This window comes from Etheostoma cragini, chromosome 12 (genome assembly GCF_013103735.1).
Source record: "Etheostoma cragini isolate CJK2018 chromosome 12, CSU_Ecrag_1.0, whole genome shotgun sequence".
Classification (NCBI taxonomy): domain Eukaryota; kingdom Metazoa; phylum Chordata; class Actinopteri; order Perciformes; family Percidae; genus Etheostoma; species Etheostoma cragini.
In genome coordinates, this window is record NC_048418.1 from 15,879,856 (window position 1) to 15,904,025 (window position 24,170).

Below are 24,170 nucleotides of genomic sequence, written 5' to 3' on the forward strand. Positions count from 1 at the left end.
GTCCCATCAAAAAAAGAAAAGACATGCAGGGTGGATAGAGGAGACTAGGTAGGGAATCAAAAGAACACTGGTAAATTGTATACAGGTATATCAATATTGCATAACAAGGTTGGATCTCCATCCACAAGGGGGAGGCTGGACCACATCAAAGCACCCCTTTATCTGAATGCCATGGTCCTATGGTCCTGGTAAATGTAATGGGATCCTCTAAGAGCTTTTCTTGCACATGTTTTGGTAAGAACCTAATGAATGCAATCTGTTTATATTTTTTTGTTTAATGGGTGAAGTTATGTAGATTTCAGTTTCATGTTTTATGTTTTAAACATGCAATCACAAGAATTTGGGCTCTTTTAGTGCAGTTCTTCGTGTGCACTTGGAGTCTCCGAGCGCAGCCAAAGGAATTACTTTGCGTAGCTGACGTCAGGAATACCTCACCAACTGCACTGGCGGTGGGCAGGGAGCCACTGAAGAGGATATGAGGAGCAATCGTGAGAGAGGGCTCAGTCCGACCTTGTCTGGCTCACAGTCCCGCGCGTGGTTGTGCGTAAACGCTGCAAAAATAGTTGTTGGCGTTTAAAAAAAACCTTCAGGCGCGTACAACTTTGGCCCTCATTCATGTTTTTTTTTCGAAACATATCCACGTCTGGGTGTTGTGCAGGGGACAACCTCTTCCGCATATTGGATTTCAATGCAAAGAGAAGGTCGCCAGCGTTCATCTAAGGATTCGGGAAATGAAGACAGCTTTTGACACGGACTCAGTATTAGTTTTACTTTTGAAACGCTTTTCTGCGCAGTTTTGATTAAGGTATTTTCTTCAACTCGCGAAGCATTTGCTCCCTGTGTGGGATTCCTCGCTGCATTGCTTGTATTTGAATGTAGCTGAGTTTTGGATACGCCTGTGCTGTGCATTGAACAGTGCACACATTAGATCACAATGTATTTAATTTAGGACAACCTCTTTCTATAAAAAGTGCCAAATTTAGCCGGAATGGCGAACGAGTGTAATCGCAACATTGTAGAAAAGTATATTTGCCATAAACTCTCCAAACGGGGCTATGTGTTTGGATTTGATGATGTCCGGGATGAAGATGCTGCTAATAATGGGTCAATAGATGTCCCTCCACCGACTTTGGTTCGCCGGTGCCGTGAAGCCGGCACTGGGCCTGACAGCGAGAGCATCCCTCACCTCTGCAAACGGCTCCCCCAGTCCGACCCGACCGCCGCCATCCACAGAGTTCTCCGCGAGGCTGGAGACGAACTTGAGAGACTATACCAGCCAGACTTCGCGGAGATGTCGCGGCAGCTGTATCTCACCTCCACCACGGCGCAAAGGAGATTCGCCGAGGTGATCGATGAACTGTTCCGGGACGGGGTGAACTGGGGCCGGATTATCGCGTTCTTCGAGTTCGGGGGCACGGTGTGCGTGGAGTGCGCCGCCAAAGAGGAGATGACATCGCAGGTGGACAACATCGCCGAGTGGATGACGGAGTATCTAAATGGACCTCTAAACAGCTGGATACAAGACAACGGAGGATGGGTAGGTCTGATTCCGTGTAGTTGAGCGCTCTGCAGTTGTGTGCCACGGGGGCGCAAAGGTCCGCTTTTGCTCTGGTTGTAGATGTTTCAATCAATAAATTCCCTATCTGTACACATGTTTAATTGAGGTCAAAACGTACATTCAGATTTGACTTAATATAGCACAATATCGAAACCACAGCTGTAGATTAATGCAAATCTATTTCTCTAGATGTGTCCATTACGCACGACAGAGCGAAGGAAACACATTGACGGCCTAACTTATGAGCTGCTCTGATTGGATGTTGATGGTGGCTGTTAAACCTAGTTGACCAATGTCAGTCGGCGTGCTCTGTCACACCTCCCGACGCTCTACACGAATCCCGCCCTGTCACAGTAAAGCCAGTGGCACACAGCTGTCATGGAGCAGAAGGGTTAGCACCTTGTGTCCCAGGGAGAGCGAAAGCTTACGAAAACATTATTTACTGCCTCACAGTATAACTTTATAACATTCTCAACGTGTACCTGTATATTAAGCTTTATGCTGTAAAGTGCTCTGGTGCAGGCTGTGGTGTGATGTGTTGGTCATGGTTGTAGCAGGAGGGAGGTGGCCAGACGGATGTCAGCCAGGAGAAAACTATTGAATTAATGTGTTTAAGCCTCTGGGCATGACTGGACAAGGCTTAGCTATCAGGGCCATTTTCTCCAGATCTCATCTAAATGACACACAAACTGCAGGTACTAATGAGGAGAGGCATCTACACTCCACCATTACCTGCCTACACACATGTACAGGAAAAGAGTTCAATTTCAAATCCACTTTTGCAACAATTCTCCTTTTCCGCAGCCAGCAAAGAGCACATCAACCTCATTTTATGTGTTCTTTAACAACTATTAAACCAATCTCTCATGAATTAGCCTCTAATTAGCAGAGGTGCTCTTAATGAGAGCATAATATTTGTGCTGCTTAGTTATCTTGGCCAGAAGGTATCAGAATTGAGGAGGGGGTCATCAATGATTCATATTGAACATTTCATCTCAAAGGGAAGGACCATTTAACATTCCCCTTGAGTCTGCCTTACCCCTGGAGGTGGCAGGTTGTGCCACATATCAAAGGCAGGCAACGGAGGGAGGGCCCTCCAGGAACACAGCGTTAATCTGCAGCCACTGGGTTTAACATACAATCCCCTGTGCATCTAGGTTGGATCTCTTTTGTCTGCTTTTTTAGACACTTGCCTTGGAGCCGGCGCAGGCTGGGCTGCCGAGATGCCTGCTGGAGGTCTCTGGAGCCTGTGCCCACTGTACAATAATGTAGGTCATCATAGTCTGTGTTTTCCAGACGAGCGGAGATGACTGTATCTCTGCTGCTCTGAATCAACTACAGGGACAGAGAGTACAGTCTTTTAATCTAAAGGATTATTCAGGATTATTTGAAAGCGCATGTTTCCACTTTGGGTCATTTTGGTGGATTTATGCTCTCAGCATCAAGGGAACTATATCCAAATTAGTTTGTCTCTAAATCAATTAATTACAGAATATACTAGCATTGGAGCTTGTGAGTTTATACCTGTAATGTGTTGAGATTTAGCATTGACAGATAGGATTCTAACAGACACAGATGTTGATTTATATTTTCATTTGAATGCAGTCAGGTAGGGAATTTCCTGAGCTGTGTGTGTGTGTGTGTGTGTGTGTGTGTGTGTGTGTGTGTTTCAGTTATTAACTGACCTTTCATAACGCACACTGGCCCAGACACAGAGCTTTGTCTGTGCTCTAGATTGGGTTTGTGAAATTCAGCTTCTCCTTTTTTACTGACTTGTGTTTGAAACACTATCATTCAGAATGTGCCAAAACTGTTATTGTCCCATGTTGTTTGTAGCGACTCTCATATAGTGAAGAGCCAAAAGTCTCTTTTGCAACTAAAAGTTTGTTGACTTTGTTCCGATGTCTTTCGAAGTTATGCATCCACAGCCGTAGTTGTTGAGATTTCTTATCAAACACCTTTCTTATCTTATCAGACCAAGATTTTAGAGATATCACCCCCCAGAAAAAAACCGAGGACTTCCCCTCAGCGTCCTCGATGGTGGCTATGACCCAGACAATGGCTGCCACTGTTTGGATGTACTCTGAAACCAATCTGTTTCTGTAGTGTGAAAGCTTTGTGTGATGAGCCAAATGTGCAACATGTTAATGTCTAATCTTCTCATCTTGGGCTTTGCTGAGAGTTTCCATCTACTTTAGTGCCACACATTTTTTGAGGATACATATGGGTCAAAAATAATTTGTTAATTTAACCCACTAACTGCCAGGAGATGCTGCTTTTGGCTATTTAAGGGTACAGTCTACAACAAGTGTATTATTTTTCTCAATTGGTGTGACACAGCTTTGACCAAACAATGAAGACATGGAATAAACAGAGTTAAATGTGCGTTTAGACAGGTTGTGTTTAAAGTCACTAACACTGTCAATTGTGTTATTGTATGGTAGGGGTGATTCTTGTGTTTTTCACCACTCTTCAAACAATGGTAGTGGCTAGTCAACCTATTACTGACATTTTTGACACTTTAGAGTGGTGTGGAAACAGCTTTTTATCAGCTCACCCTCTCTTTCCTGTTGTTTTTTAGACAATTTGAGCCTAAAATAGTGCCCACTAATCATTGTTGAGTCTAGGCATCCCCGGTGAGTCAAATACACCTTTAGTTAAACAAAACTATATGCCCTTTAGACATAACAAAGCAGTTACTATATTGCAAGAACCCAGCTAAGGGTGAAATAGCTCCCACTCTGCACTGATTACTTACCACACTCCGGGATGTAAAAGACTGTCCTTTCATTGTCCTCAACACTCAGTTTTCCCCACCTGTATGAATTCATCCTTTGTGGTGGCAGAAATTGCACTCATCAGGGGACGATTGCATTTAAGGCTGTACCCACATGTGGTTCACCTGTGTTTATTTACAGTTCCTCTCAGTAAATACCAAGTGATTGAACAAAGTGACAGACGGCGTCCCACTTCTGAAATTACATGCTGGACCTCAGATATTCGACTGGCTGTGGGGGCGGCACGGAACAAAATGCCAAAATGTGTTTCAAGAGAAAAACAGCGGTTTCACAACTTTTGGAAGGCTAAGTGAGAACAGCCCCAGATATGATGTTGAGAAATTAATGTCTTTGGTCCAAACTGAAATGTATCTCAACAACTACTAGATGGACTGCCATGAAATTATGTACAGAGCTTTTATGGTCTGTATTTATACCACTTAATCTTGTGCCATCTTCAGGTCAAGATTTTATGGTAAATGTGCAGCCAAACTAATGACATCCCCATCAGCATCAGGTGTACGTTGGCTAAGATACCTGCTAAACATCAGAATGTTAACATTGTCCCGATGAGCATGTTAGCATGCTAGACATTAGCATTTTTGCGCTGTAGAGCTAGCATGGCCCTGGTCTTCTTTTCATGTAGTAGCGGAGACAAAGGAGTTAAATCACCTAAAACCTTTTTTGAAGTCTTAAAAAGCAGGATCAGGTGTCTGAGGAATGCTGCAATCGTGTGTGTGTGTGTGTGTGTGTGTGTGTGTGTGTGTGTGTGTGTGTGTGTGTGTGTGTGTGTGTGTGTGTCAATGTAGTTGGCTTAGGTTGGGTCCTTCCAGTGGGGGATTCCCTGATCACAATCTGCTAGTCGACGGGTGGGACCTGCATGTTGTTTCGGGCATCTGGCTGTGCCCCACTCCTCTCTTGTTGAGGCTGAGTAGATCTGGGACAGCGAGGAAGTCATTAATCTCCATATAGGTGACATGTCGGCAGAGTAGAGGAGTGGGAGGAAAAAAAAACAAATAAACTCACTCACACAGGAGCACATGCAGGAAAGCAGAAAAAAAATCCTGAAGAGATCTCACTTACATCCAATTTGTGTCTCCTAGATGCAACTTTAATCGGTCAAAAACAAGTCAATAGAATGAAAAAACGGAAAATGAAAGCAGCGTTTCAGGAGACAGATTTCATAATGTAATCAGCTCTACAATTCATAATTGATGCATACATTCTAAGCCAGAAATCTTCTCTTCTCAGCCAGTTGTTTCCTATTGTCTGTTAATTTGTAGTTATTTATCAGCCTCACAAAATTAAAGCGTGGCTTGAACTCTGCTTACTTGTTTCTAGCAATCAGACTGAGGCATAAACAATTACTCATGCAAATAGCATTTATGGTTTTCCCCTCCCACACATTATTTCAAAACAGAAAAATAACAACATAATTTCACTTTTGGAGAAGCAAAAAGTCTCTGCAACTAATGAGTTTTGGAGAGTTGGACAACAGTGTTATATTTTGATGTGGACTCTCGGCTCTGTAGTGGATACTGTACACCACAAAAGAGCTCAGTGTGGCAAGAAACAAGCCAAGCTTTCCCCCCCATACTGAACCCCTTTTGCTGAGCAGACCTTGGTGGCTCGCCATCTGCCACTGTGTTTACACCCATCAGCCCGGCAACTGTAATCTCAGTTACATTTCCTACAGACGCAGGCAGCTCTGGGCTCTAACTCTCTGAATTAATCTGACTCATTCAAATAATTTCTTTCAGGAACAAACATGGAGAGATCTCAAGTCTCTCTGCGATCAAAGCACAATGACCCTTGTTCCAAATATTCATACCTGTGTGTGGGATACTTTGGAAACACTTATTAAAACCTGTTTTGTGTTCAGTGTACCACTGGTGGTTCGAAATTGGGATCATGCATCATTTCTCGGTTTTGATCGCGTGTAACTTTTTCCCTGTGCGCTAGAAAGCATGTCGACACGTCATTGTAATCTGTGGTGCCAGCACGTTCCAATGGTTGCCAATAGCATGATTCTATCAAGAGATACACTCAAACTAAGCCAATCGTATCGCACAGCCCCCATTGGGCCCACGTGGGAAAGAATGACAGTAGAACGCACCAATTAGAAGGACAGGTCATAAAACTGGCATCCCTGTGTAGCCAGTAAACAGACGAGTTGAATGGTACCAGACATGGCCAAAAAAAACTATCCCTGAGTTGACTCCAACTGTCTGAAAGCCAAAAATATGGCCTTCTTATAGCATTTCAACATTTCATCAAATTATGATTACTTATTCCTTTTATCTATGTATCTACTTATTTCAGGCATGTGTGTGAGTGATGTGGATGTGTTTTTGTATTTCAGAAGCTATGTATTTTGCACTTTTTGGGCTTTTTTAGAAATAAGATATTAGACAAACGCACAGACATATCTGTAGAAAAACATTCATATAAAATCCATTTTATAAGCAATTTTCTTCTGGATTTTTTCTGTTCAAAGTTGAGACATGTTGCTAGGGTACTATTTTAGTATATAGCAGTTGTAATATGCTTACAGTAGTGATTTTTATTAATTTTTCAGATGATTTACTTGGACGGAAATAGAAATTCTGTGTTCTAACCTCTGTAGCTCTGTGTCAGTAAGGCCTAGTGTCACAATGCCACTAGAAACAACAAGTTGAGAGTTTTAGCTTCACAATGAACTCAGGGTCATCACAGAGGGCCAAAGCATGTGGAAACTGCAGCATGTTTTAGGGGGTAAAAATGTAGGCGAGAAAATCATATATTTTCCAGTGAATTTTAAGAGCATACACCTTTTATAGTTTAAGTGGTGCTTTTTGCGTGACAGTCATGTGACTCCTTTGGTCAGTCTTCACTCTGAAATCACTTGTATCGGAATCTTGGCCTATCCTATACTTGGGCTTGACTGTTGGGTATTAATAATGACGTCACTTGCTTTTCATCATAACTACACTTGAACAATATGGCAATGTGTTTCCATGACAGTGTTCGCAATTTTTTAAAATGGATTTTAGACCTTTTTGTGGCCAAGTATAATTATTTCTTTTACAGTGTCTGCTTTGCCTTTCAGTATATAGAACAACAAATATGAGATTATTTTGCAGCTGGTTACCGTGCAATAAATAATTCAGCTGTTTATTCAAAATGTTGACTGCAATTCTTTTATTTTTCTGACAATAAAATCAGACAAATCTCAAACTGTAGACATGCTGTCAGTCTTAATTATAGAAAAGGCTGGTATCATGAAGACATGCTGTCTCTCTCAAACTAAAATTCACCAAAACAAAGGATATTTTTGATACTGTTGACTGGTCAAACATCGTTTGATCACTTTTGAGCTTGACATGACACTCCTTGCTTTTATGTTATGGTTACGCCGTCTTTACCATTTCACACATCTTGAGCATTTCATGAACCTGACAGAAATGTGCACTTTTGTTGTGAATGGAAATCACAGAAATAAATTTTTATTAATTTTTTTATCTTATAACTGTTCCTAGGATATTATTCTGGTGCTTTGTGCGTGCTGTGCCTATTTCCACGACCTCACTTCTCCCCAGACACCCTCCACCCTGTCCTGTGTACTTATTTCTGGACCTCCTCGGGAGAGGCGGAGGAATGTCTGCTGGGGAGCAGCGACTGTGAATAAGTAATGGAGACGACCTGGGTGTTTCTTTCCTGAGTGGCCGGTGAAGGGTGTGGGTGATTTTGTTTGTTGAAAATCATGTCAGCTGAGCATTCTTTATTCAGTCAGAACACACACTGATGAATAATACATGGAGCATATAAACTCAGACACTAAATGGATGTCCAACAAGTAGAACCCCAAAGGCTGTCTGTGCTCCAGTCAAGATATCACCTCTTCTTTTTCCTCACCCTCCTTCTCCCTCTATCTGTCTCTTACCCCACCACCATAGACATACTCAATTAAACACACACACACACGTGTCTAATCCCTTCATAAACAACACACTAATACCCTGAGACATGTCTTTCAGTGTCAGGTAACGTTTCAGATTCCTTAAAAAATGCAGTGACATGTGAGAGGCCTCTAAGTATAGAAGCGTTACCACCAATGCTCCTGTGTGGTCCTTTAATTGTCATGTTACGCTTAAATTCCTGTGCCATTGTCACATTCACATGCCTGCCAGTCTGCATGGGGAAAAAAAAGGTCCTAATGAACCATTTGAGATGGCAGATAAAAGAGTTTTCCACCTTTTCTTTCATGGTAGGAGCTGCATAATGAGAAGCTTACTGAGACGCTAGTTGACTTTGCCAATGGGCACACCCTTGGAAGCTGTGCAGAATATCAATATAGGGCAAGGTTAAACGGTACCTCCCATTGTCTAACTACTGGAGATATTTTTGGGACAAACCCCCAAAAGGGTTTGTAAAAGAGATTTGATTTCCTCAATTAATTTCTAGAGCAACAATAGCCACTACTGATTGAAATGCAGCTGGGAGTGTCACCTAAATGACTTCCCAAAGACAGACCCTGTTGCATGCCTAAAATAACCTAAAAAAATCACAAACACATTTTCTTATTTACCATCCATGGTTGAAAGTTTTCACTTTCACTCCCAAAAGGAAACGTACATCTTGTACACTTAAGTTTGTGGAATCTCCAGTTCCTCCAATACTGTTTCTTGTGGGGGGGGTTTATGCTGACAATAAATACATGTTCATACACTTCCATTGTATTGGGGTTGTGTCAGAAGACTCAGCAGCAAAGAGTCTATAAACTTGGCCACTTTCGGGGAAGTGAAAATAGCTATCTAGCTAGCTATAACTATCACCTATTCGCTATTTACACACTTTAGTAGACACATATTAGCATTCATTTAGTGCTGTTTTGGTCTCCACCAACCCCTGAGGGAAATATCTTTCTCTTTAGCTGCTAAATGCTATGTTCGTTGCTAACTTTGTCTGCTGTTTGGTGCTAGATGGGTAGCGTTGGTACGTTGTTTTTTACAGCTTATTTACAAAAGAACATTAACCGAACAAAACGGCTGTATGCCGTAGCTAAAAGGACGCAGAAGGTAGTGGGGAGAGGGAACAAAACAATAAAGTTGCAGCTCGTATAACCAAACAAGAAGCCAAAAAACGGCTAAGATGCCCTATAGAGCTGAGAGAAGCTGCAGTGTTAAGTGAGGATTGTTTTTTCAATTCTTATCCCATTCAACAGTCATTTGAACAATTGTTACTATAAAAATATGGACTGTTGCAGTTTTAAAACCTTAGAAAAATGAACAATCTGCACGGCCAGATTCCAACAGGGTGAAATAGGAAAATGTTTTTTTTGTGATTTGGCTGAATTGACCATTTTAATGTTTATAGAGTTTATATATGCCGACAAGCAGGCAAACACAGAAGCGGATGTGCTAGTGCAAATCAATTATTTGCTGTCCACAAAATGGCTGTGTGCACACTCACACGCACATGCATACACACACACATACTGTGCCACATCAGCGTGAACACACAGAAGCGGATGTGGTAGTGTGAATCAATAATGCTGTGTTGTCACAGTGACATGTGAGCCATGGCAGGGAGCAGATGGCCCCAGGGTGCCTAGCTTCCTGTTCGCTGTGCCATTCAGCCTCAACACACACAGACACACATGCACACCCCACTACCATGTCCCCTAGGATTTCCTGGTGCAACTAACCATAGCACTGGCCATTAACAAACAGCCAGCTATTATTGGCTCTTCTCTGAAAGGCTGAGATGCCTACCTAAAAAATGACAACATGCAGATAATGGTAAATAGATTTCTCTGCCTCATCCATGGAGGTTTGGGGTAAATAGGTCTCTGCTTTTGTTCCCCAATGTGATTTTGGGCAGCAGGGCAAATAACCCCCCAGGAAATCTGATCCGTTTCAGTGGACACTAAGTGAGGTCAGCCATTGCTCAGGTATCACTTTGACTAGCCTGGGTGGTATTGATTGAGCATTTCCGATGGCTTGTGTTGGTATCTCTGGTAAGACTCAATGTGACAACACAGTGAACCAGCGGCTGTAAATGTCAGATTGCTTATAAAGTTGATTTATAAAAATTCATGCTGTGGAAAGACCTTGGCGAGATGTTTCTGCTGTTTATACACTTATGCTGACGTCTTTCTGCCAGTGTGTGTGTGTGTGTGTGTGTGTGTGTGTGTGTTTGTGTGTGTGCCACTGAGAGCTCTCACTCCTGGTAAAGCTCACACAGCACCCCCCCTGTTGGCACTCACCTTTGATAGCAACGGATTAGGTTTGAAGTGCAGAGAAAACGATTCGCCCCTAACTTTGGAAGATAAAAGCTTTTCCAAGGGAACGTTGCCGCTGCTACCTAGTGTTTCAGGGCCTACCTAGTGTTCATGAAACTCTATGCCATCTCAAACTCTTATCCTCCCAAACCTACAACCAAATTCTGTCAGCATGCTGCAGTGAACAGACATTTTGTTGCTGTGCTGTCACAGATAACCCCTGCTGTTTTCAGAGGACTTCTACTGCATGCCACTTCTGACAGTGATCGCCGGCAGGGGCTTACCCAGTCTTGCCACGGCGTTGTATTACATCAATTTCACTGGGTCTTCTCTGAAGCTGTGCCGCCTTTAATTGGTTGTTGGGCTGTCATTACAACTTCAAATAATGACAGATACTTCAAAGAAAACAGGGAGAATTAAAAACAGGAGGACAGACAGTGATTCCTTTTCTTCTTAGGTATTTTGTTTTACATTTTTGGTATTTCTTTTGACAGTGCAGTTGTGCTTCATGCCTGTGTATGTTCTAAGGATGCTGTATTTGTATTTATTATAAGGATTCCCATTGTCGCCTAGAAAACCAGCTAATATTCCTGGGGTCCTAAACAACAATAAATCAGACAATATTATAATATTTTATTACTCATACATAAAAAAAAGTAAACATAACAATATCTCCATGTAAAACTACATAACAAATAAAACATATTTTGCAATGCCTGGATTCATTAACGTCTCGTCGGTAAATCCAACCACTAGAAGTTTAATCAACAATTGACCTATAAAGTGCTTTATTTTTCTTTAACATTTGTGGCTCTTGGTGGTGCAAAAGCTGTAAAGAAAGAAAGAAAGAAAGAGCTCAATAAGAAGGCATTCACTGTTGTTTAACAAACTACACCATATGTAAAAAAAAAAAAAACTTCTATGTTTCCAGGTTTGAAATGATCTAGAGTCTACATTCCTGCAATGCAAAGTGAGTTAAAAAATATTCCCAGATGAAATGACTGGACTTCACAATGTGTCTTTGATCAGGAGGGGAGGCTGACAGGGAGGAGGAGGAAGAGGAGAGATGAAGCAGAGGAGGCTTATAAAGCTGTAACAGGCAGTCCATTTCGGCATAGTGCCACATGTGCTGCAGCTAGGTCGAGACTGCTGAGGTAATTGCTGTTAAAAAAAGCAAGGGATGGTTGGCAAAGTGCAATAAGGCCACCAGGGTTGAAAGACCAAAGCAAAATGGAGTTAATAGAGCACATTTGATGGAGAAGTAAAAGTAGATTAGCTCACTCCATAGAAGTTAATAGAGCAAACTTGGATAAAAGTGCCTGTTAGTCATCTGACTCAACAATCATCTGATTCTCAGCTGATCCATCTGCTGACTTAAAAAGTAGAGGAATGTTCTCATAAAACACCCACATGGGCATTACATAGCACAAAAAAAAATAAAAAATGTAACAGCCACAGCTCACTATATAGTATGCATGCATTTGTTTCCTGTATAATTTAGAGTCTCAGTTTGAAGCAGTATATTCTAATATTCACTGCACATAAAGGCTCAGCCTGCCACTGAATATCACTAATGCCATTTCCCATGGATTATTCCGGAGAGAAAACGCCACAAAAAATCTAACATGACAATGAAGTGTGCCTTATTGGCTTCCGCACAATTTTCCTACCAGACTTTCAATGTCATAATAGACAACTTATTATCATTCACCAGGTAGGCTGGGTTTGTTTCCCTTTGGTCTCTGCATATAAGACAGGGAAGGTGACACCGCTCCGAGCAAGCCAGCCTGCTCCAGATAGTTCAAACAATCGGCCGTTTTGAAATCATGCCGCACCACATAGCTGTCTCTAAGCTCTCTGTGAGTCACATTGAACTCGTGTTTTAAGATCAGGAATTTAAGTAGTGTCTACCTGGGAATAGGCATTACTAGGTAGTTACTTTCATCTATCTCTGAAAAGGATTTACACATAGTTATTTCATTACATAATACAAGTGTAGTTGTGTTTTTGCAGTCAATCTGGTTATCTCAAGGTTCATTCCTTCTCATATCAGGCCTCTCAGGCCCACACAGTGCAGTTGTTTGTTTCCACACATCAATGCATTCCACTCATTCCTCTCCCCCGGATGAAAATCAGCTGGTTGCCTGAGAGCGGTCATTGAACTGTTCCCCAGTATTCCCAGTCTTAAAAGTGAAATGGGGGTTGGGGCCCATTTTCCTATTGCTTTTAAAACCCAGCTGACAGCTAAACTTATCATAGGCCATGGATATATATTTAGATTTATCAGCCGGTAGTTAAATTGCGCAACAATTGTGCCCCCCCCCCCCCATTTCAAAATGACCTCATGCTGCATGCAGGACAGAGAAGTTTTGTCACGCATTGCACAATTTCAGCTTTTCTGCTTTCTTTCCTATTTCGAGGTTTTTCAGTGGGCCATAGGCTGAGTCACCATGGTGTTACCTCAGCAATGGATAGTGACATAACAAACATTTATGTTACTGCAAATCTTCTAGATTATAACTTTAACACTGATGCATCACTTGATTTTGTAGCGTTTTATTGTTATAGCTGGTGAAAGTGGAGCTAGTTTTAACTATTTTATTTACAGCACGGTAGTTTCCAAACTAGGGGTCGGGGCCCTCCAAATGTTTGACTAAATTAAGTTGAACAGTATTTAAATGAAACTATCTGAGAAGTTTGGGGGGTGATGTCTCATTGGTGTAACTCCTAATAACTTTACTAACAACTCTTAATCTGTGGAAATGACAGATGTCAGATAAATGTAGTGGAGTAGAATATCTTTGTGCTTCTATACAGTACTTGAGTAAATGTACACGATTTCTTCCCATCACTGGCAGCAGATGTCTTCCCTTTGACTTTGTGGAAAGTTTTCATTGTGGTTTGGGTTCTCTTCTCCTCACTTCAAAGGTGTTCCTGAGGGAGCTGCACATCAAACAGGTGATTGTTTTCTCTGACATTATCGGACATCTGAGATCCTCAAACTGCTCTGCTCCGCTCACAGCGAGCCCTGTCCCAGACTGTGGCCTCTCTCATTTACATGGGTACACAGAGAACACCACCTGAACCTGAAACCTGGCCCTGTTGTACTCCAATCACGTAAACCGCTCCAATATCTTGTTGCCAAAACTGACAAGCTCTCATTTAGCAGCCTAATTTTACAAGACGTCTCCTGTATGAAAGAAGAGACTGAGAGGAACTGTGCGTCTAGCTTTGATGTTCCAATACTTTAATTCTCTATTTCAATCAGGAGAGACGTGTTTGCAGATATGCAAATGAGGTTTATTGTAAAGCTCAATACAATGTATAAAGTCTTTGGCAATTAGACTCCATCGCTATACGAATATTTTGAATATCTATGTAGGGGTAGAGAACCATCCGACCCCCCCCCCCATGGAATCTAGACACCGGTGGTGGCGAAGGAGCCCGAAGACCAGACCGAAGGAGGCTCCGGACCGGTCAGCTGGAGTAGATGACTGGAGGTGGGAGAGGAGGTGGAAGAGGAGCTGGAAGAGGAGGTGGAAGGGGAGGTGGAGGTTTGCACTCTTAGCCTGCAATGACAGCTGAATAGCAAGGGGATAAACAGATTTTTAAAAGCAGGGTTGGGACTCTGTGATTGGCCCCTGCAATTTGTGTACAATTCTGATTGGTTAAGCAGGAAGGTGAACGCCTCCAACAGCTGATTCCATTTAGGAAGAGAGCATTGATTAATATGTAGCTTAGCTACATTAGACGATATTACACTAGATTTGTTTGGCACTGCTTTCTAAATTACAGTAATTTAGGATTTCATCAAAGGAAAAAAACATTCCTGCTTTTTGTGAACATAAAACGTGCCCATTTGTTACAGTTTGATTTTTCTTAGACTTGGAGCTAAGATTTAGTAGTCAGTTAATAGTTCAAAACAAATACAAATCTCTTAGTTACAGCGTCTAACCAACTGTGGCTCTGCACCGCTGCTCCCACTCCCTTTCTCCATGGTATTAGCATGACTACATGTTTGGCTTGCCTCTAGTCTTTCCCTAGTTACCAGAAACAGAGTCTGTGATTTAACCATACTTGGCTCTACCACAGAGAAGCCATAGTCTAAAACCAGACAGTGATGTCATCCCAGCAGCATATGGCACAGGAGGTGACTTAACACTAAGTGAACTGTCAAGTTCTTTTTCAAAGACTTACTCAGTCACAAAGCAACTTTGTAAAAATCCGGATTGTGTAATATTGTTTCACATGGGCTCTTTGATGCAATCACCAGAAAACCACAACAATGGAAAAGCAAATGACTTCATTTCTTCAAGTTCAGAACAATCAGCCAACACACGGCTGCGCATACTGCAGATGGTGTTCCCACACATCCCCATTCATTACACCATATACAGTAGTTGTTTCTGGCCCAGATCAGTCAGTCTATTTTCAGCTCTACTGCATTTGAGACTGTGGTTGTGTGGTCGTGAGGTCTTAAGGGGTCAGTGGTTATGACTTTTAAGGCTCGTGCCACCCCTGTCACAGGAAATGAGCTTCTCCCATGGCTCTGTTTGTCACAGGAGAAGTAACAGGCCACCTGGGAATCTGCTGGTTCCCACGTTCTCTATCAGAGGTTTCTATCTGGACCAATCAGGCACAGCAGCTTAGCTATTGGGCGCTCCCACGCTCTCTAATTTTTCCAAAAATAAGACATTTTCTAAGTCCTGTATGCAGCAATCCAAAGCTGATTTAAAGCGGAGAGAGCAGTTTGCAATGTGAATGTTTAAACTCTTTGTTTAATCATTAACCCAAACTGCAGTGAATGTGGAGAAAGCCATTGTTCGCTTTTTTAAATGCCACAGATAATTTACCAAGAGGCACTTAACGCAAGTGCTCTTGCATTCTTGAGTGCAAAATTTGAACAAAACAGCCCATGGAGGTAGAGTTTTACATAATTCTCTCAGAAAGAGCACCACAATTTTTTGGCTTTTACACACTTACATGGATTTTTGAAACCACAAACACGTCACTGGAACAGCCGATGTACTGTTCAAGGCTTCCTTGGAGTGAACACAGAGCTATTAGACATCCAAGTGGCAGACATCCTGTCTTTACTGGAAAGCCACTCAAAACAGGTTTAATGCACTCCAAACACACCGGCCTCCACCAACCTCCACAAGGGTGGATGATGACTCAACGCCATTTTCAACTCTCTCTTTTGCTCTTGCGCATCCTTGGTGGCTTATTAAATGGGCCAAGCAGCGGAGATGTGAGTTGTGATTTTGGGCAGCCCTGAACCAGGAGCTCAGATGAAGCCTGGTATTTATAGCAGCACAGAAGTCTTGCGGCTTCGACTATTGTCACTTCCTCTTCCGCTGAGGGGCCAGATGGGCTCAGCGCAGAAATCCTCAGATGAGGAAGACATCCTCAGATGAGGAAGACATCCTCAGATGAGGCAGACATCCCCTTTAAGCTTCATTGTATCTATTTGAGGAAGCCATTGTGGCCAGGTTTGATTAATTGGTTCGTGTTGAAAATGGTTCCAAGGTCAAAATCACAGCTCTGGCTTGTTTTAAAGAATGAAAGAAATATTCTGATTTAGCTGCAGAGTTGGTTTGATTTATTGTGAGAGAAAAGGATTGTCTCTTTTTGTTTGATTTCTCTTTGTTCTGCAAGAGACTGATTGCAAATGATACACCCTTAGCTTCAGTAAGGTGTGCAGAAGGGCAGATAAACCAGGAGCGCAAGTGACAGGAGAGGAAACACGGTCTGTATCCATCCCTCGCCCTCAGCTCTCTGAGCCTGCAAGGTCACCCATTTCTCTGTTTCATGTTGGATCAAAGCTGTTCAATGAAAATCAATGGGGCTCAAGAAGAATAAAGGGCCTGCAAGGATCATAGAAATGCTCAGTCAAGGTTAAATAAATACATCAGAAATGTTTGGTAATTCAAAGTCTGTACAAGTTGGACGGTTTAACTCCAGTGGCTTTATCCTCCTCCTCCTGCCCTGATGCCATGAAAGTTTACCGAAGCGTTATTCATCTCTGAAGAAACCAAAGTCTCATGTGTAAAGTTACAGTATTCATTTATCTAGCTGGTTTTACAATGAATAATGGAGACAATAAAAAACGCAGAGTGTCATGAGGACTGTGGGTGATTTACTGGCGATCACGTTTCATGTTCCAGTAGAGCAGGCTCACTCCCACAGGAGAGCGTGCTGTTTTGTAAACACACACTAATACTGCTGCTGCTGCTGCTGACATACATTTGAATATTTATGAGCCTTTAGGGTAGCATCCAACGTCAAAATGGTTTCTCTACGGTTGAGTACAATGAAAGTACATTGCCGAGTATGAAACCTGAGTCTTCGATTGACTCAAAGTGAAAGCTAATTTAAAGGGTTTTCCATTTATTTTGTCAGGATTTACCTTCTGCTCTTTTGTTTATCACAGACTGATATAACTCAGTAGTTTCCATATCGTCTGGAAGTTTAAAGGAAACATCTGTATTATTCAACCTGGACCCTGTTTTCCCATGTTTTTTTTAATAATGTTAAAAAGTGTTTAATAACAACAATTGGTCCAGTATTGAGCGAGAGTGGGGGATCGCAAAGGGGGAATTGTCAATGTCAAGGCTCAGATTGTTATAATGGTATAGTCTGTTTCATCTAACTTTCCGCCACAGACTAATAGATTAATAGACTAATCGTTTGAGCTCTGTGTTTTGTAATTAAGGGCGCTACTCAACTAATTCTGTAAGACTGATCCACTAAGTTTGTGTAGTGACAGATTTGTACAGCTTTCCACCCAGTTTGCCATCATCACTTGGCTGCGAGGTTGCTGTTTCCAAGTATTGCAGTATTGTCAAAGTTTAGTGAAGGGCTCAGCGTCCTCATCTCCAAGCTGTTTGCCAGTGCTGACACAGGGGGATTCACTGGGTAATGAGTATTGCAAAAAAAAAAAAAAAAACTCCTCCGTCATCTCATTTTTGCCGGGGCCAGTCGATGGATGACACTCCCGAGACTTGATGGAACCTGACCTTGCTGCCAGACAACTTTGGTTGCTGTCCTGTCACCTATTGTGAACTGCTACGTTTAAAAGAAAATCTGTGCGAGCATTCATACATAAAATAATAACACATGAAAGAGAGAGATATTAGTGTATATTTGGATCAAAGCAGATCAATTACAAAGGACACTAATGCCTTCCCTGCACTTTTTTTTCTATCTCCCATTACTCTTCCTTGGCTCCTAAAATGGGAGTTTTGTTTGACTTTAATTAGCTGCTGAGAAGTCTGCAAGAAGCTCATTAGAAAATCAAAGAGGGGTGGTAGCGGCAGCAGCATATGCAATTTTATAAGTATGTTACTATGTGAATGCTTAGGAAATAAACAGAGCGTGGGGAGAAGCTCGGTTCAGAGGTGAATATAGCAGCGAAGCCACAACAGGCCCTTTAAATACAAGTTGAACTTTCACCCACATCCCTTTCTCTCAGTCTCATTCTGACTGCAATTACCCACAGAAACGTCCCAAAACAGCACACAAGATGACTCATTATCTTCCACACAAGTCAAGCGATCAGTCCCAATACCCAAAGCAACTGGCATTTCCCGTTACCCTTCAGATAGATAGCGTAAGGCCATCCGAGAAAGACAACAGTGTATAATCTCTCTGTGTTCACGAGAATGACACTGAGCAAAAACCCAGAGGTCTAAATCATGTGGAAAAACAAATCAGAGGTTGAGAACAGGCTCTCTCCTGCTGGTGGGAAAAGCAAATCATGTGTGAAGTTTCCAGCCAGGGTAACCATGACACTCAGGCAGCAAGTTACCACCCCATGGCTGAGTATGGGATCCTCTCAAGTCTTACTCCTTTACTGTGTGCGCCTCTCAGGGATTCATTGTGTGCAGTAAAAGCAAAGGAAAGCGAGTGTGTAAACCTGGCTAGGCATTTTGCCATTGGATTCTTGGCTTCTGTAGGGCGACTGTGACCTTTATAAAGCCATTGATCCAAAAAATGAAAACTATGGAGAACTACAGCCTGGACTTTATTTCCCAGATGCACACCTGCTGTCGGTGGCAGATGGTTGCTGCAGGGCAGAGAGATAACTTCTTGAGGATTATGCAGTCTTTTGTTGATGTGATGAATGCAGATGTTTTGTCCTTTCCTGTCCCTGCAAACCTTCTGTGTCCTCCTTTGCCAGCTGCTTATTATTATTATTTTCTTTTAAAGGTTGAGATTGTTCAAAATGACAGTCAACACAGAATGAAAAACAGGGAGAGGAAGCAGGATAAAAAGAGAGCACCAAGGTTTGTTTTTCCTACCACTCACATGGTGTTGGCAGCAATGCTTGCTAACGTGTGGGTGAAAAAGTTCCAGGAGCATGCCTCAGTCTCATGATATCCACCTGACACCCTTCCTCCCTCCATCCCTCCCTCCTCTATCTCTTCGCAGCTCTCCCCTGGGTCAGTATAGAGTTATTACTGCCCATGTCCTTGTGGGATTCTTTTAAACATCAATCACCGCTCACATGAACCTCTTACCGTAATTGGCCCGCTTTTGTTTCAGACTTAAATAGAAGATAATCTATGCCGCCAGTCTGGGACATATTTAGGACACACATCATGAGTTTGCAATTTCATCAAGCCAGGCTAGTGGTCACACACACATGCTGCTGGAGAAGGTGGCTGGTCTGTGTTGTTGCCTCAGCAAACTGTTATTTTTCTGGCGTAGGAAATAAAGACGGAGGCAGTGTTTTTGCCAGCTAACACGTTGGCTTCAGCTGGAGGTCTGACTGAAGAGCTTGTTCTCTAATTAATACCTGAATCCTAGAGAGGCGGGAGGGAGGGTATCGTCACTGAAAAACAAGGCTTGTTCACAGTTCTTTAAAAAAAAAAGAAACCGTGTGACATTTTGATTCCGATTTTTAGCTGACTAGGCCCACTGAAATGTCTCAAAAACTGAGGGTTTGCCATGATATTTTTAATGACTCTGGTGAGCCCTGATTTTCCCATTAGCGCCACCAGCAGGGCAAGGTTTTCATCCTGTGAAGTATGTCAACATGCATAGAGGCATGAGCACCTATTTAGCCTACAGACATTCATGGTTCGCAGAGGATGAATCCTAATGATGAACCCCTGGCTTTTAGTGCCACAAGGAGGCTAACATTTGTTGTTTTGAGTGAAATAGCTCAGCAACTGTTGAACGATCTGCCATGAAATTTAGTTCAGACATTCATGCCCCCCCCTCAGTAGGAACTGTAAAAACCTTGGTTACCCTGCAATACTGGGCTAACTATCAAGTCGCACAGGGCTTCTAGCTAGGCTGTAGTGTCTTGTTTTTAGCCGAGGATAATTAAAAACGCTCACCTGCAACCAAGAAAAACGACTTGTGGTTTAAGATCATGTCGGCTTACTTAAGTGCACAGTGTGTTTTGACACCAGAGGGCCTTAAGTGGAAAGAAACTGCTGATCCTTCTTCCTCTGTGTCCCAGTCTGGCCCCCAGCCTCAGGAATGCCACAGGATGGGAAGGGAGGAGAGGGAAACAGGAAATACTTTTGTCTCCCCACAGCACTTCAGAATTGATGTCTCCTTTTTTTAGTCCTGTGTGGGCTTATGTTTGATAAACGGAAACTGTAGATTAAAATGTGAAAGAAAAAGAGTATAATGACCCAGTTTTGCTTCTAGATCAAGGTCGAATAAAACGTGTGTATTCCAGTTAGAATTACACTAAACATAATTAAAATAGAATGCTGATAGATTCCCATAGGAACTGACACAGTAATGTTGTACCGAATTAAACTTAACAATTCACCATTGTTCATAGATAGGTCAAGTTACAGCTCAAATCAGAGGCATCAAAGGGGCTGAAATGTACTGCTATTAATGTGGTTAGATTCATAACAAAAGAGTTGATATTCAATAGGAAACATTATATCCTCTCTCAAACTGCTCTAAAACACTGTCCTAGTCAGGTTCAAGATAATCTACATGTGCGTGTGTGGGCGAGCGAGGAGCTTAGCACCATCCTTCGCACTTCCTGTCCAGCTGTTCCTGCTGTCATTGCTCATGAGCAGATGTCTGTATTTCCTCGTCGAAGACCCACAGCCGTGGTATTTGCTCCATGGACATGACATCCACTCACAAAATCTTAATTTGTAACAGGCCTTTTTTTAACTCATGTTTTAGCAGCAGAAAGCAGAGCCTCTGAGTAACATTAATTTATTTATGCGTGAGGAATCCAAGCGCTCATCAACATGCTAAAGAAAGAAAACGCCTAAAACTGTCGACGTGCAGTTACAAATTGGCTGTTTTTGGTGATTTCTGTTTTTTTAAATGTGTTTCTGTTTGGGTTGTGTCTGTCTGCATCAAGAGTGTCTGAGGTTGTGCGTCTGAGTGTGTGTGTGTGTGTGTGTGTGTGAGCCAATAAACATGAATGGATCTGCTTGCAGCATGGCTGGAAAAACACTAGTTCCCATATTTGATGGTGGCCAAGGGATTTACATTTTAGGATTAAGGATCATCATGCCGATTTTGAGCTATCTGCCCCTAAAATATCTGCTGCCAGGTGATCACAGCATTTAAAGCTTACATTTATTAAATGACCACAAAAGTAGTCCAACCAGGCTGTGGATTCTGGAAGAGTAACCGGGGTGCTGTTGTTGAGAAGAAATGTCATTTTTTAATTATTTTCACATAATTTTTCACTGCCGTCAAAATCTTAAAGATGGACATCTTAGAATCTGGTGAAATTAAAGTAAAACTATCTAAATAACTTGATACCAACAGTGGAAAGTGAAACAAATAGTGTTTAGTCAACCAATCCCTACGTTGATAAGAATTATCATAATTATTTAATAATTTTTTAAGGGTCAACAAATCCCATTAAAAGACCTAAACCAAATATGTATTGTATATAATACAATGTGTATTAATCCGCGACTGAAAGCTAGTCATTAAATACTACAATGCCTAGCTGTTTTAGCAACTGACAAGCCTTTTTTAAATAAAAAATCTATATTGTGACCTGTTTTTAAAGATTTACGTCTGAGGAATAAATTGGATGCCAACCACATCCTTTATGGTGTTTTCTTGGAGCCTCCACCCATCAAATAACCTGCTGACGTAAGAAAGTACACATAGATAAACACATTCCTAACTGTTTCTCTTTCTGTCTCTTTCCCAGGCTGCCTTTGTGGAGCTGTATGACCGACAGAGGGACTCCCTCTTCAGCTGCTCCTGGCCCTCCATTAAGACGGTCTTTGGTCTAGCTGCACTCGGGGCAGCTAGCCTCACCTTCGGAGCATACCTGACACAGAAGTGAAAGAGCCCCCTTTCTACCAGCTTAACTTTATTCCTCCTCCTCCTTCTTCTCCTTGTGCCTCGTCTTATTCCTTTTTATAGACGCCCCTGACCCCTCAGAGACAACCTTCACACTCTTTTGAATCTGGCTCTCTTCAAAGCCCTCTCTCAGAAATCTCCCTCTTCCTCACCCCTACACTTCAAAACAGAAACAAATCAAAACAACTGAAGCAGCCGGATGCACAGCCCATGCAGAGCAATGGACGTCTTGAAGAGAGGCAACTTAGATGTGATCACACTAATTTGCTGAGTGGCCTGCAATTGAGAAATGAGGTGGCATCAGTAGCATGCATTTTTTGGGGGGGTTTGTTCTGCCTGCTTCTGTACTAGTTATAGCATGAATGTTGAGTGTTTGTGTAGATGTTGTTGCATGTGTCAGAGCTCATGCAGGACCTCTATTTAGAGGCCTTGATGATGGGGGGGGCAGGGACAACGATGCTCCACACCGGAGAGGAAGCGGCTGCAGCCCAGCCCCTGCATACTAGGGTGAAGAACCCTGTTTTGAACTGTGTTGCCCCCCCCCTGCAGCCGTCCTTCAAAGGACTTCCTCTACAGAACAGCTGCTCAGAATGTATAATGGAAACGGCTCGGTTTGTCTACAGCTTTCACTCCTCAGACAGCTCCAGTGAACTTTGAACACCCTGCACCATTATACTCTCCATGGTCCTTAATATTTAGAGGAAGGGCCAGCGGAAGACTGAGGACAGCTGATATTTCTTTTGCAGAGTTTGAAAGCTCCTCGATTGAGATAGTGATGTTGGTTTTAATTTTTTTGCAGCATGCCAAACCCCAAATTGTGCGGTTTTACCACAGACAAAAAGAGGAGAATGGAGAATTTTTTCAAGGACTGAAAAGCATGCAGAAGAAGCCTGTCATTGCTTAAAACTCCTACGACGATGAATATACTGAGAAAAATGTTGAGCGCAGCACAAACAGTAAGGTATAAGAAAAAAAGAATGATTGGATGGACAGGATTTGAAATGTGCATTCCTCAAACAAAACAATGTCAACGAGACCACTCTTAAAAAAGCACCAACACTGTTCACAGATTAGCACCAAGCAACCCTTAATTTTTTTTATTTTCTACCACCGTTTCTACTTGCTTTCTTACTCTTAACTCGGTCCATTTGTGGTCAGATTGTTTGGACTCGCCCAGGTCTCAGAGCTGACCTTGTCAACATGTGTCCTCCAGCTGCTGAGGCCCTGCACTTAGAAAAACCTTGCATGGTCACTGATGACTGAGTGGAATACCATGGCAGCAGGGTTTCAGCTTAGGACTAAAGCCAGTGTGTCCCGGGTGCTGGAACCTGAGATGTCCCCTCTTTCCGGTCTGCAAATGCATTCTCTCATTGATTTGTTTCATTGATGTTTGTCTTGTGTTACAGTCTGACAGAAAATTTGGAAATGCTCCCGGTAGCGATGGTCAAATGAAGCTTCGCAAAGCTATATCATTATTTTCTGAGCTCACTAGATGGAGCTCTCTGTTCAACAAAGGCTTGAAAACACAAAGCATTATCATTCCTTTAACGTTTTTGCTGTGAACAGGAAGCGCCATCTAGTGAGCTCATAAAATAAAGACAGTGGTTCACGATGCTTCATTTGACCATCACTAGCTCACAGGCTTCAAAATATTTAGTTGTAGCCTGCACAACTTTATTTGGTTATGGAAAAGTGTTTTTTTTTTCTTCCTAATCTTACTTTCTTTTCTTTCTCATTACAAATCTTCAACTGCTTTGTTGCATAGATGAAAGCTACTGTCTTCACACGAGAAAGACGTGTAACCATATTTATAACAGAATAGGGTAGAAGATAACAAATAACAGCAAAGGAGTTGCATTTTCCTATTTATTGAGCGGTACCAGATCACGGATTTTTTTAACAGTAGCTACTTTGATGAAAAATAAATAGTTTTCACTTGTTTTTTATTTTATTGAATCACACTGTAACTACATTTTCTTCCTGGCTGCTAATATAATGAGAATGATATGTTTGAAAAAAAAAGTGAATTTCTGTGTCGTATTACTATTGGCTTAAGGCTGCTATACTGTCAATTTAACTTTTAATTAAAAGCTTAAACTGCCAGAGATTTACAGTATAGTTCTTTAGAGCTGGAAACCAAAGTTAACTTGCATTAATCTTTAATTTAAAACATAACAAAACAAAAAAGTAGCTTAAGGAGGACACACGTCGCTTCACTTCACTGAGTCTATTCAGTGAGGTTTTATGATCTCTC

The 24,170-nt window shown here is 42.0% G+C and overlaps 1 protein-coding gene across 1 annotated transcript; it reads left to right on the forward strand.

The window, feature by feature from the left end:
* The first annotated feature begins 437 nt into the window (after window positions 1–437).
* bcl2b (BCL2 apoptosis regulator b) lies at window positions 438–22,883 on the forward strand. Its single transcript, XM_034887027.1, has 2 exons — window positions 438–1,537; window positions 21,762–22,883. The coding sequence occupies exons 1-2, from the start codon at window positions 989–991 to the stop codon at window positions 21,897–21,899; spliced, it is 687 nt and encodes a 228-aa protein (XP_034742918.1). The 5' UTR covers window positions 438–988; the 3' UTR covers window positions 21,900–22,883.
* Window positions 22,884–24,170: the final 1,287 nt, after the last annotated feature.

Excerpts from the sequence above, each read along its gene's own strand:
- bcl2b (XM_034887027.1), top strand. The coding sequence starts at position 989 with ATGGCGAACGAGTGTAATCGCAACATTGTAGAAAAGTATATTTGCCAT. Across the intron at positions 1,538-21,761 it reads TACAAGACAACGGAGGATGG|GCTGCCTTTGTGGAGCTGTA; the intron begins GTAGGTCTGATT and ends TCTCTTTCCCAG.